General features: G+C 36.1%; 1 protein-coding gene across 1 annotated transcript in view; it reads right to left on the bottom strand.

Moving 5' to 3' along the window:
* LOC126822395 (cell division control protein 42 homolog) overlaps window positions 1-6638 on the bottom strand; it is a 29529-nt gene extending 22891 nt beyond the window's left edge. The window contains exons 1-2 of the mRNA XM_050551293.2: window positions 6067-6638; window positions 2515-2573 (exon numbers count right to left, since the gene is read on the bottom strand). Coding sequence (XP_050407250.1) covers window positions 2515-2573; window positions 6067-6259 — 252 coding nt within the window. The 5' untranslated portion in view covers window positions 6260-6638. The remainder of the gene's footprint in view (window positions 1-2514; window positions 2574-6066) is intronic.
* Window positions 6639-15109: the final 8471 nt, after the last annotated feature.

Below are 15109 nucleotides of genomic sequence, written 5' to 3'. Positions count from 1 at the left end.
CTCGGCAACACAATGCTTCGGTCATTTTTTAGACTAACACACAGCTTTCAAAGGTCATATATGTAGGTAGAATTTAGCCTTGACAGCAGTTCTACAATCGAATTCCAACTGTCAAGAGTTCTTTTTTCATGCACACCAAGGTGTAAACGGGTCAACAGGTGTAAACGGGTCAACAGCCTAGTGCCGTTACCTGTAAAATACTGTAGCCCCTTAAATAATCTAAGAATCCCCCCACACAACAGGCCTAAAAATATAATAGTAAATGAAAGCTAACTGTACTTATAAAAGTCCAGTGCCCTTTACCTTTAGACTACAACAGCCCCATAAATAAAAATAATCGAAGAACCCCCCTCCCCCCACCCCCCCAAAAAACAAACAAATAATATAGTAAACGAAGGCTACTACTACTTATAACAAAAGGATCTTAAACTCTATAATAAACATACTCTCCCTCTACATACAGTAGGTAAGTAAGAAGATTTAATGCTGAACTTTGATGGATTACTTTAAATACAGATTAATTATATATGTTGTATTGTTGACCTTCGGGTTAAACGTTTAATCCCCGATGTTGTAATATCCATTACTCAATATTCAACGGTTCAACTACTTTAACAAGACAAGAAAATACATGTATCTTACTGACCTGGCTTTACTATATCCTTTCAATAACATACATAGGCCTATATGTAACTATCTTACTGACCAGGCCAACGGTTTATTGATGGTGTCCCACATACATATATAAACAATAAAACCACTGTGTTCAATTTGACCCCTATTTTATACCGTCTGCTTGACACATGATTTTATAGATCTACATTTTAAAGATGCATTATGTAAGAGCTAAATCTGTCTATTGCAGGTCATTTTTCGGGCTTTAAAAATTAAACTTTATATAAATTCAAACATGTTCGCATGACAAGTCTAAAATCAACTTGTTATTTCTTTATTTGTCTGATATCTACATTAAAGATGATTAATTTCTGGACCAAAATGTTTTGGGTTTTTTAAATCTTCTTTTGATTATGTATTAAAGTCTATATTGTAGTAGTTTGGAGAGAGAGAGAGATGGGGTTTAACGTCCACTCGACACAAACCAGGTCATTACGGGACGAACATTTGGTTCAATTTTATTTCAATAACTCGCTTCCGTGTAGGGGTCTTTAGCAGTGGGAGGAAACCGGAGGACCTGGAGAAAACCTACGAGGTTGGACAGGTGACCCCAATTCTTGTCACTTACAACCGGGGAATCGAAACCACGCCAGTTGACTCTTCTTCTGATTGTGTATGTATGATATCAACAATCAAATTCAAACAAAATTCAAAAGTGAAGTTTTGCCTTTGAATGTTAATGCTTTGGGATGGGCTGTTAACTGTGAACAGTCTTAAACACTATATTTAACTTTCAGTGTGTACGTTTAGTTACGTCATATACCCATGACAACAAAAAATGGCTAACATATCATATCAACAATAAAATACAAAACTGAATTTGAAATTGACATTTTATATTTGAATGTGTGTCTCACGTTGTGATTTCATTAACACAGTTGGTGCAAAAACAGCATGATGTTAAACCCCATTTGAGTTCACAAACAGTGCTAATAGTGTATCCGTCACACAGTTTGATATCAACAATACACCCTTACACTACTTCCTTATAAGGTCTGAATGCTAACCACAGAACCCATATCAATAAAAAAATCTCGACTCAGTGTAAAATATTCAAATCATGCCAAAGCCCCGGGATATAACACCTTTATATTACTTCCTCAAGTCCGTCTACTCGTAATGTAGGTCAAAGAGAAAGCTTATTGGACAGGATTTATGACCAACAACTTTTAAAAATATCAAAATTTGAACAGACGTTTCTCTCTTGAATATTTGTGTTTGGTATCAATCATTTTACTGTGTCAATTTCAGTATTTCAAAATCTGACAAAACTTTACATCCCTTCATGTCTTTTCATCGTTATACAAAGTCACAAAACAAATTATTCTTTCCCAAATATGAATATTTTTAGGCCTACATTGAATAAAAATTCCTATCTTTATTTCAATAATCTGCTTACACACAGGGATCTTTAGCAGTGGGTGGAAACTGGAGTATCGGAGTGAAAAAACGCAAGTTATCAATTTTTACTATAGAACCATAATTACATTGAACAATCAACCCCAATAAATATACGAGAAACTGTTTTTTAAAGTTTTTCCTCCATGACAATAAAAATCAGTCCTTCATGTTTATAAAATTGTGCGGGAGCCATAAAAAGCTCCTGATACCTTGAATATATGCAGTTTAAACGTTAACAAAAACTGAAAGTAGTTTATTAATCTCAATATTTAGGAGAGCGATTTAGCTAATTTGCAGAAGTCTTTAATGACTCCTTCGAAGGAAAGCCGACGTGCGTCGAGAGGAACAGGAGCAAAAGCTCCCTTTAAACGTGAAGGACTGAAAAATACAGCAGAATTCAAACAGTAGAAAGATAAAAGGTAAAGTATATATTCTCACCTGTCCAGCTGTATCACAAAGTTGTAAACGAACAGGATTATTGTCAACTGTTACTAATACTGAAAAATATAAACAAATCAACATATTTAATATAAACAAATAATAATATTATACAAACAAATATTAAAGATACATTATGTAAGATTTAGATAAAGAGCTAGCCATTCTTGCTATGACAGTTTGAAAAGAGATAATGTAAAATGAATAATTTGAAAATTTCACTCAATTGCAAGTGAAGATATTAGATTTTGAAGGGTCGACAAGACGTGTCCAATAATTTCAACCAACGTACTGGTTGTTCGAAGCTAAGTCTCGGTTCTCCATTTTTAGCTTAAATGAATATATGGCTGAACTTTTCTAATGTATTTAATATCGGAGAATTCTGATGACATCGAGAGCTGATTATGGCCTGGATCATTTAATTGATGTCTAATTAATAATTCAAAAAACTTTTCAAGCCTAAAGAAAGACGTGCAGTAGGCAGATTTAGCTCTTGCATAATGTTTATACCTATATTGCATGTGTGAATGAAGTAAACTACAACTATGTATTACAGTATATATTTACTTATATTTTCCAGTAATACACATGATATCTGATATAGATAACTAGGTATATGTGGTATAAGTGCTATATTGCACGGCTGTGGTTCAGAGAGTGTGAATCATCTCTATATTTACATGCATGTGAAGAATATTGGATTCAGATGACTTCATGAGGAATACTGAGTAATTCTATCATATTCTATGAGTGCTCACAAAAGCAGAATATAATTCTTATCTTTATGGCTTCATTTATTTTTTATAATTAAATGTTCGCTCCTAGCTTTTTTTTTAATATCTTATTATCAGTTACCTTGGGCTTGATTAAGACAAGAAAATACGTATGAAAATTACCAGTGACTTATCCATGAGGTTATATTCATGTTATTTCAAAGTTTTCCAATCATTTCACAACTTCACAAACAATATAAATAGACCACACCATTAGTGTATATTAGTGATATACCATATAGAAATGTTTATTACAATACCCAATTAGTGTGATATACCATACATGTGTTGTGTGTATACTTGCTTGATTAGTTTTTGTGTATTTCATATTAACATTAATCAGTTACTGTGATTGTTAATCAGATGTAAATTGATATTAACACCATTTATTATGTGATATACATGCAGCTAAGCCTATTAGGATTACACATGTATGTTGTGAATGAAGCTGAATTAATTTTTCTTGAATGAACTTATATTTGTTTGTCCCTCAATGTCTGTCTTATTTTAATGCAGATTGTATATACACACAGACTAAATATGAAGATTATAGCTTTTAAAAAAAAATTGTGTCAGTTTACTAGCCTTGTCTAACCACTCAATGCCAAAAAAATAGCTTTAAATTCTAATAAAGAGACATGTACAAGTACATGTAGGTTATATTCAAGACCTTGAAATACATAAAATTAATATGTTATTAGCACATATAACTAATGATATGTTATATACCCTAACTATGTAAGTCCCATAGATAGATATTATTAAAACTACAATTTCAACCTAGTTAAATAATCAATAGCTTTTTATTGGTGTAGCCTATATATGACATAGATATTGTCTGCCTTTATATAATAACATCATTATTAAGTTAATTAGAACACAATTTTTATATATCCAATAAAAACTGTGTTCTGTTCCCCGATGGCTAAATGCCACTCAAAGATTACATTATTAATTTGACTAATTAGCTATATCTACTAATTATAGTCCATGTACATGTAATTAATCATATGTTATATCCTCTAATTATATAGAACATGTAGGCCAAGTCTTATAATAATAGATATTATATTATTATAACCACAATTGTGGAAGGAAACAGAATAGACAATAATAAATCAATTGGTATCTATTGGTGTACATGTCAGATTTATTTCCTACCGATTATAATAACATCATTATTATATTATTTAATTAGTCACAACCGAAAGTCGGATTTCTCACAGGAAAATCCTTCATAACATTTATTGACAAATCCCATCAACTTTTAGTTTGCGAAATGTAAGTTATTCACATAATACTTATTGACAAAGTGGTATCAGCTAGGGATAGACGTGAGAGTAACCTGTGTGAGAAAATAAACTAAGTGATCATCAATTAGGCCAGATATCAGGCTCTCTCAAGCAGTTATATCTACTTCTGAGTCATACTGTACAACCAGGATGAGATCATAAAATGATTTCGTCTTTCAAGTAATATTTTGTTTCTATCAAAGCAAAATCAACCTCAGATGAAATGTATACAAAATATTTAGATGAAATGTTGACGAAATGATGAAATTCTATATACCATACATATTTTTAAAGACATTGTATAGGCGGTTTTATTGCAGGGTTATTGTTGTTTTGTTCATATATTTTGTGGGAAGATGTTAAAGTCACTGGTTGTCATTTGAGGGGGTAATGAACTGCTTGCAAACTTCAATGTCATCACAATTTAATCTCTAAATGGAATAATGTTCCAAAATTGGTTCAATACCAAAATTTACAAAGATATGGTGAATTGAAAATTTTGCAATATATGGCATCTTCTGCAGAGAGTATAAACAAACCTACTGTTGGGATAACATCTTTTAGTCCAGGCCAAGAGATAATCTATTATTAACCGGTATTTTGTTTTTGTAGTTAAATTATCAATTTGGGTACATATTAGATTTGATTATCAGTGGCTTAAATTTTTGAAAATGTGTTTCAAATTATTTTAGAAATATACAGAATTTATTCAGACATTACGCATCAAAATTAGCTTTCAGTTATCTACTAAATCTCAACTGCACTTTGAACATTTAACGAAACATTAAAGTTTATGTATAAATGAAGAATAAATGTGTGACTAGTTTAGATGAACTTTGTGCTGTACAGGGCATTTAAATATAGGCCTATACTTGTAAAGGCTAAACATCAAAAGGCTGTATATCTAGAACAGTTTATCCTTTCCTTGGCAAAACTTGAACTGTTTATAATACACAAGTTTTAAAAACAGTACAAGCCATTTGCACTTCTGGCAGACTTTACACCAGGAATTTCCTGACTTTTTAGTTTTTATTTTCTGTCCTACAACAATCTGCCCTAAATTTTTAGTTTTCTTGCAGTCAGAAATCAGAAATATTAAAATATATTTTTTTTTATATTATATTTTTAAAACTAACATCTAAAAGTCAGTAAACTGTTGATGTAGGCTGCTTAATAAATGAAATTAAGAAAAATGTTTAAAGTAAAGATACACTTATTTGTTACTGGTATAAGTATTATTATTATGTGTTCATTGGACAATAACTTTGATTAACTGGTTTTGCTTTGATTAGAGAACCGTACAAAAGATCTAAAAACATTTTTTATGGTATCAAATTGGAGGCTTTTGGTAGCTTTTGTCAAAGTTTTACAAAAGGCTATTAGGGAGCAGAGTGATAAAATTATTACGCAATCATCATTTTTCATTCAATCTGCTAAAAACTCCCTTTGTGCATCTTTTAGAATGGTGACAGCTCAATGACAATTACCTGAAAAGTGGTCAAACGCCGTAGGCACATATTCCGTAGGGTATCCATTTGTTGTGTAACTAACAATCAGAGAAGTTTTCCCTACTGCCCCATCGCCAATCAAAACACATTTGACAGGGTGTGAATTAGGGTTCGAGTTCTCGGGTTCGGGTAATAAATTAGTGTTGTGGTCCATCATTGTCTGAGGTGGCATCTTAAGTTCCAAAAAATACTCTTCGAAGGTTAAATCCGTTCTCTGGATGTTCGATATATTACTACCGTACACCTGACAGTCTGTAACGACATATGCACAGCGGTCAGTCCTCACACCTGAGTGAGCTCAGCAAGGTATAACAAAAATTTCCGATAAGTCTTGTCACAACAATAATATCCACGACTACACGAGTCACTCTTGTAAAGTCGACTGCTAATAAAATCCAAACTTAAAAACTTGACGTGGTACTCTACTATTTCCAAATGTCCTAATATTGTTGCTCAAAATGTAATTTAAGAGAGAGCTAAAAAGTTTTTTTCCGACACAACATCACGTCCCGTTCGCCACACAACTAAACATACGACTGACTGAAGGCTGACATGCCAAACAACCTCAACCTGTCAAACATCAAATCTGATTGGTCGACTGTCGTGACGTCACATGAATGACTCACGTGCCCCACAAGTTGATTGATAAGTACTATATTTATCTACAGGTGCGAGAAAGTTATTGAAGTTTAACTCGGTAAGCCGAAACCATGTTATTGACGCAAAACCGATTTAAAATGATTTCGAAAACTGATTTATTAAAAAGCTGTGCATAAACGTTTGTAGAAAAGAAAGTAATAAAGTTAAATATAGCCCAAATTGGTTGAAAACGCCGCATATTAGGCCTATTAATATTATACACTTTTTGTTGTATTTTAAATGTGTGCATAAATTATTATAAATTTATTCAAATTGAGTAATATCTATAGGTGCAACTTATTGAGAAAAGGCCGATATTGAATACGTCATATCAATCCATAAGTTTTTTTGCGCAGTAAAGTCGTAATAAATTAATATTGTTTTTCTTAAAGATGTTTTGTTAAAAAAAAAAAAGAAAGAAAATGTGTAGCCTAATAGTCATATGAATACAAAATAAATCAAAATTATTCGTGAAAAACGGCTGCAGATTAGCAAATTCACCTTCAATTGACGCTCCATCCGATGAAAATGTGATGTTTGAATAATAAGATCGGCGGAGTTGTTTCCCCTTAATACTTTACCTGTACGTTTGACGAGCAACTGGCTCCAGAATATAATATGGTTCAAATTTGACATTTTGATAGAAAAAAAAAATCTGGACCCGAGAGGAGGCATTGGTATATATTTTTGTTTACTTTTAAGGAAATTATCTTGTCTTCAGACTTCATCAAAATTAACGTTTCATAAAACATTTCTCAAAAAACATTATTAAACGTTAAATGTTTTGGCATACTAAATTCATTTTCTTTATAAAATCATATCAATTGAATTAAACTAATGTGGGTATTTTTGTCATTATGTTTTCATAACTTTAAGCGGTGTGACATTCTGTGACAGCCATGGAGGAGGTGGCAGGTGCCATCTCAAAGACACGTTTCAAGTTTTATTAAGATAGTAAAATTGACACCTAATTTGTTTTTGTCAGGCAAGAGTCAATCACAGACTAGAGTCAATTGTTTTATTGTATGTAAAAACTAATTAAAATACGACATTTAGATGTGTGAGTTGTTATTATACAGCCAATAGTGCGCTCATTCAATTCTTACACCTGTAAAAATATCTCCTTTACATGACTGAACAATATTTTGATTACGTCATCGATGTATGAGTGACACGTCATAATATGTGTTTTATGGGTTAATTGATTAGTACATATTTCATGACGTGTTCATGTATATTTCAATCATATCTTATACATCATTTGTTTTGGCCTCGAGGGATCAAAAATATCGCTGACTAGTAACACCGTATAATTGTTGACCGAAAAACTTAATTAACAGATTTATTTAAAGTTTTTTGTGTGTTATTTGAAAAGATTATCGTCGGGGTGGTCATAATTATTTGTGTATACGTACGTGAATGTATAACCTGTCGTTAATATTTCCATGTCTTTAATAGTTTTGAACACGAAGCACTTGAAACGATATCAATGTGAATAATTTTTTGTTTGGGTTTAAATGGAAATTTGTCGTTTGTCATTGGCTGAAATCAAATCTTTAAACAGCGAACCAAAAAAGTTATGTCAAATCGTCCCTCTCACAGGGTAAATAACGATTTCGCCTACGTGCGACACGCTGTCAAAATACATGTATGTCAATCGATAACAGTGTCCAATAATTCTCTCAAATATTACAAAGCGTGCCCAGCATGATTTCACACCTCTTCTCTTCTAACCATTGGTCGTTTTCAAAAGAAGAAAGAGAGTTATCACACAAGAAAATATTTGATATTGGTTTTCTTCTCTTATGGGGATGGGGGTTGATGGCCGAATGGTTAGCACGTGCGCACTGTATCATAAGGTCTATCAAGAGAAATGACGTGTTTTTGATTTCCCGGTTGTACGTGGGTGGAGTAGGGTCGCCTGTCCTACCTCGTGGGTTTTCTCTGGGTCCTCCGGTTTCTTCCCACTGCTAAAAGATCCCTACGCTCAAGCGAATTATTGAAATAAAATTGAACCATATGTTAGTTCCGAAATGACCTAGTTTGTGTCGAGTGGACGTTAGATGACAAATTTAAAATATTTAATTTAAAAATTAATTAAGGACTTTCAATTAGTTTTTCATTGTTTTTGTCTTTTATTACTGTTTTATCGCAGCAAATATCTAATCACGTGCTTTACGGTTGTATATGCTTTGAATTATTTATATATGGGGGAGGGGGGGGCAACAAAATCGTTTAAGTGCTTAGGACCTCTGTGGGTCTTAATCCGGCTCTGCCCACCATACGTACTTGTAAAGTGGACCTTAATTGGCGCTTACTATACCAAGTCAAGGGTATCGTCATGGGTTTACAGAAAAAAAGGTCCCGAGGGCACATAAACTATTAATTTTTTGTAATACTTAAAGTTATAACGTTACTGTGGGGAGAGAGAGAGAGAGAGAGAGTTTAACGTCCACTCGACACAAACCAGGCCTCGAGTTCACAAAGCATTCTCAGATTTAAATTAAGAATTTACTCAAAATTGTTCGCCTTATTTTAACTGAAATATAGCCCTTTTATAAATCTTTTGTTGTTTTACTGTATCAAATACCTCAATATGAAACTATGTGCAAAGTTTTGTGTTTCTGGATCAAAGATATATCAATAATTCGCTTGCTCGTGCGGGTCTTCAGCAGTAGGAGGAAACCTGAGGACCCGGAGAAAAAACATTCGGCCATCCACCCGCCCCCCTCTCAAATATGGCGAGAGAGAGAGATGGGGTTTAACGTCCACTCGACACAAACTAGGTCATTTCGGGACTAACATATGGTTTAATTTTATTTCAATAATTCGCTTGCATAGGGGTCTTTAGCAGTGGGAGGAAACCGGAGGACCCGGAGAAAACCCACGAGGTTGGACAGGCGACCCTACTCCTTGTCACGTACAACCGGGGATTCGAAACCACGCCAGTCGACTCAATGACAGACTTTATGATACAGCGCGCGCACGCTAACCATTCAGCCATCCAACCCCCCTAAAAATATGACGAGAGGCATCACCTATTTTATACACACAATGTCTCTTGAACCCGTGTTTAAAGATGGGGGAATTATCCTCTTCAACAAAAACATGAAATTTGGATAGAGGGTCGTGTGTTTGCTGATCGGCGCCATTCGACGTCCACACTGAATCACACGGTACTTTCTCAATATTGGCTTAGCAATGGAAAAACACGGACCTTGTAATTTCAACACAGCTTTAAAATGAATTCAGCTGACGATAATATTGAACGTCTGTCATTAAATTAAAATGACATATTATTTGATTTTTGGCTCAGTGTGTGCAGCCTGTATACACCGTGTCCTCGGGATAACGTCCACTCGACACAAACTAGGTCATTTCAGGACTAACATATGGTTCAATTTTATTTCAATAATTCGCTTGTGCGTAGGGGTCTTTAGCAGTGGGAGGATACCGGAGTACCCGGAGAAAACCCACGAGGTTGGACAGGCGACCCTACTCCTTGTCACGTACAAGTGGCGAATTGAAACCACGCCACTTGACCCAATGACAGATCTTATGATGCAACGCGCACGCGTTAACCTACCCTCATACCAAACTGTACCGTGTCTTCATTAGCCCCAATTATACGGCATCTTCATTAGCCTAGGGGAGCAGAAAGGTTGGGCACTAAACCCCATTTCATTCATTCATTCATTCATTAAACCGAACTGTTTGTACAAGATACAAGGAATAGTGATAATCGCTATTCGTGTGTAACAAGGAACTCGCCGCCAGTCAGTAGCAAACCCTTTGTTTTAAAAATACAAAACAATATTAATCTATTTACTGAAAGTGTTTAACGAAGATTTACCCCCATTGAAATAAACAATTAGCAATCTTGTCATTTTTAAAGAACGTCAATTTCAAAGAGGTGGACACGGCATGATGAATTATCCCGTCTGACAATTTGTCTGGCTTCTAATTTAAAGTTCAACTAAATAACAATTAGTCTCGGTCACCCCGAACCTACTAGTCTTCAACGTAGAATATTTTTCTGGGTGATAGAGACTAAATAACAATAGGCTGATCCAATTAGTACGTATTGTGTGATTTATAACACGGAGAATCGAAAACCATTTTTATTTTCGCAACTTTCCATCGTTAAGTGGTTGCATTCTTCTATAATCGTTGCTAATCGATTAAGCCGTCCCTTGAATAGCTTACAAAAACTAAAACGGCCATATATCAATTGTTTCAATCGGACTCCACGAGGGATAATTTCTGTTAAATCTTCGCCTTGAAACTTATTAATACTGCCCAATTACCGGTTAATTATCGTAATAGTGATAATGTACCGTGTAACGTTATTCAATATATACTTTGATATAGGTGTGTGGGGGCAGCTTAAAGGGTTAACAGTTAGTATTAACACCAAAAACCATGAAAGGAATGTAACATTTAAAAAAATAACTCTGCACGGGAGAATTAATTGGGATTAATCTCATAACGCGGTGTAATTATGCTACACGTTATCTTAATTAGCATATTACAATGGTTGTTGAGGATAAGAATGTTTTTAATATCCTGGGAAACAAATGGTAATTTCATTCTTGAATAGCCCGGATTACGGTTTTGTTATATTGATATAAGCTTGTTATGGGGGTTATTTTGTGGGCGGAGGCAGACAAAGCTGAAGTTGACGTCCATTTTTTACTAGAATGTCCACTGTATGAAGATTTACGTAGGCCTACTGTCCATATTATATCCATAAATGGCAGACAATTATCTAATTTAGTCTCTAGAAAATCTATTTAACCCACCCAAAACAATTGCAAAATCTCTGAAATTATGTTAGACTATCGTAACCAAGGGGTTGGGTGGCCGAATGGTTGACGCGTGTGCGTTGTATCGTAAAGTCTGTCATTGAGTCAACTGACGTGGCTTCGATTCCACAGTTGTACTTGACAAGGATTAGGATACCCTATCTAACCTCGTGGGTTTTCTCGGGGTGCCCCGGTTTTCTCCCACTGCTAGTTTGTGTCGAGTAGAACTCTCCCTCTCTTCTCTCTCTCTCTCTCTCTCTCTCTCGTAACCATGGTAGTGTCTTCATACGGATTTTTACTCCCATGCATTTGTTCATATATCTAAAAAGAATGAGGAAACATAACGTTTGTTGACAGTTGAATGTCCCAGATGACAACTGCCATGTCACCTGTCACTCCCTGTGGTTAGGGGTCAAGCGCGTGGCGTCATGACAACTGACCTCACCACCAACTCATTACGTAGCGTTTTAATGTTATGTGATATAGTTGCTGAGAGATCTGCTTATTTATTTTAGGGACGGGGATGTGATAGACTACGTCTGAAGTAGCTTAACGTCAACTCGGCTCACAATAGACCAGAACATCATCTGGATCATTATTTTAACCTTCTCTCCCCCGACATATTTGATGTATGTTTACAATTGACAATACTATCAGGCCAGGAATTCACTTCTTTCAGTTCTCTAAGCGACCGTGGCATGTTCACAACACAACTGACCATGTTAGTTCAACACTGTTAACTAATTGATGTTAGTGACTCAATTATTTTCAGAATACCGAGAAATAAAATGGGGTTTAATATCCAACAGTTCTGCACCAACCGGGCTATACGAAAAACGTCATGCGAAATATAGGATACTAAACTTACACTATCTGTTTACAATTAGCTCTGCCTGAGAACAGACACTAAGCTAGTAGATCGACATTTTAAGTCCTAAATCGACGATTTTAGTCGAAAACATTAAGTATATTTCAAGAATTTTGAGAAGTATATTTTCTACTTTCATTTGATAAAATTGAAAAGGTTTAATTAGTCTTTGAACCGGAGTAGAGTCGCAGTACAAAGCAGTATACTTATTGTTGAATGTGGCGGCCATTTAGTGCAGAGATCTATTGTCGACATAAGGTAGATAGTTCTCTGTGTGCAGAGCTCTCTAGTCGCTCGGATGGGACAGAAAACCGAGGTCCCGTGTACACATTGGCGCGTGCACGTAAGAGATCCCTTGGCAGTTGGAATTCGATATAAAAGTAGCCCGTAGTGTGCTATGAGGGATATTTTGATGGGGCAGCGGCACTATGGCCTACTCTTATATCGAATTCCAACTGCCAAGAGATCTTTTTCGTACACGGGACATCGGTTTTTCGTCCCATCCGAACGACGAGACAGCTGCCCTTGTCAGGCCCTCCGTTCGTTCTGTACCACTGACAAGGTGAAATCGGAAAATCCCGATGAACTCTCTCGGCCAATGCATCGAACACGCAACACCAAGGCTAGCGAGCCAGCGTCTCACCCACTTAGCCATCGCCCCCCCCCCCATCATGGAGGTGGCCCGCAGCTAGCGGGGGCTCCCTTTCCATTATGAAGCCAACGACCAACGTACCCATATCAGTATTGGCGCCCCATAAAGCCGATAGTGACATTGGTTGGACGCCCCTTGCCCCCCGCTAGCTACGGCCCTGTGGAGTGATCATCATGGCGTGATCATCATGTATCAGTAAATCAAATGACTTTAATCTGTAACAATAAACACTCTATAAAACTAACAACCCTTCCTCAACAGACGGCTTCCATCATTGACACTTATTAAATAACCGTGGGTGGGCGGCCATATTGCGCAATTTGATCCAGTTCTACAAAATGAACCTGATTTGTATTTCATAGTCGACTGGATAAATTGATTAATGTTGAAATTCTAACATAAAGTCTTAAAGTGTCAATCTCTTCAAATTTAATTTCAATAAAACTACTCCAAGAGTTGTTGTTTAAAATTCTTTTTTCAGCAAGATTGGGGCCTGTTTCACGAAATCTTAACTAAGATAAAATCCAAATTTTAGTGATTTGATGGGATAATATTAAATTGATTTTAGTTCTTAGCCAATTAAAATTGAAGTATCATCTACTAAAATTGGATTTAATCTTATAGTTAAGATTTCGAGATATTACTGCGATACCACTTCGGTGAAAGCGGACGTAAAATACAACTAACTAACAACAATTTCGAGAAACAGGGCCTGATATTTTACAGAGTGGAGTGGCTGCCTCTTTAAAAGTCTTATTTCAACTAGACTGGTGTTTTACAGAGTGGAGTGGCTGCCACTTTAAAAGTTGTCAATGTACAGCTGCCAATCATTGTAAATAAAGATACAAGCCGATATCAAACACATTTGGAGGTAGTTAATATGTAAACGTTGGATTATAGTGTCATGAACAACATGTTCGACAGAGATCCGACACCAGGGGTCGGTGTACTGGCGAAACTGGACACAGCAGTCTCTGTGTGCATGTATATTAGTTAACATACCACCCGCTTGGTTTGTTATAGATTTCAACTACAGATAGCCAACTAAATCAACTGAATATCGTATTATTATGTCAATTCGCAAGATATTTCATGCCAATCAACGAATGGATGGTTTACCCTTTAGGCCTCACCAATTTGATTTGCTGTTCGGGAGGTTAGGTCTATTGTTTAAGGCTAAGTTTGGTCAAAGGTTACGAGATGTAAACAGGGCTAGCGCTAATCCCAACTCTGGACCTAGCCCTAATGCTTACCCTAACCTACAATGGCGCTAACAATCACGTGCCCTAACCTTATGTACATCTCAGCGACCTTAAGGAAAAATTGAGCTGGCCTTAACAGAATTAGCCGGGGACACGGGAGTTGGGTGAAATGAAATGAAATGGAGTTTAACGTCCTACTGTTCTGCTCCCACTGGGTTAATGAAGACGGGCACACGCCATACAGTGTGCTATGAGGGAAATTTTTGTTCTAGAAGCGGCATTACGGCCTACTCTTATATCGAATTTCAACTGTTAAGGGTCCTTTTACGTGCACGGGACCTCGTTTTTTTTTGTCCCATCCGAACGACTAGAAACAGTTGTTCTTGTCAGACCCTCCGTCCTCAAAATCCCGATGAACTTTCTCGGTCGGAAGTTAGGTGACAGAATATTCTAACGCGTGTGCTTTGGATCATAAGGTCTGTCATTGAGTCAACTGGCGGGGTTTCGATCAAACACACTTGTACATGACAAGGAGTAGGGCCGTCTGTCCATCCCCGTGGGGCTTCTCTGCGTCCTTCGGTTTCCTCTCACTGCTAAAGAACCCTACGCGCAAATAACTGATTGAAATGAATTGAATCATGACCCGAAATGACCTAGTTTGTGTCGAGTGAACGTTTCACCAAGCGAGTTATTGAAATAAAATTGTTGAACCATATTGTATTCCCGAAATGACCTGGTTTATGTCTAGTGGACGTTACCCCCCCCCCTCTCTCTCTCGCGCCCTCTCTCTCTCTCTCTCTCTCCCCCTCTCTCTCTCTCTCTTATAAACTTCTGCCTCCAATTTAGTCATAACAAA

This window comes from Patella vulgata, chromosome 5 (assembly GCF_932274485.2).
Source record: "Patella vulgata chromosome 5, xgPatVulg1.2, whole genome shotgun sequence".
Classification (NCBI taxonomy): domain Eukaryota; kingdom Metazoa; phylum Mollusca; class Gastropoda; family Patellidae; genus Patella; species Patella vulgata.
Note: the sequence above shows the minus strand (reverse complement) of the source record. Positions and strands in the feature narration are given on the sequence as shown.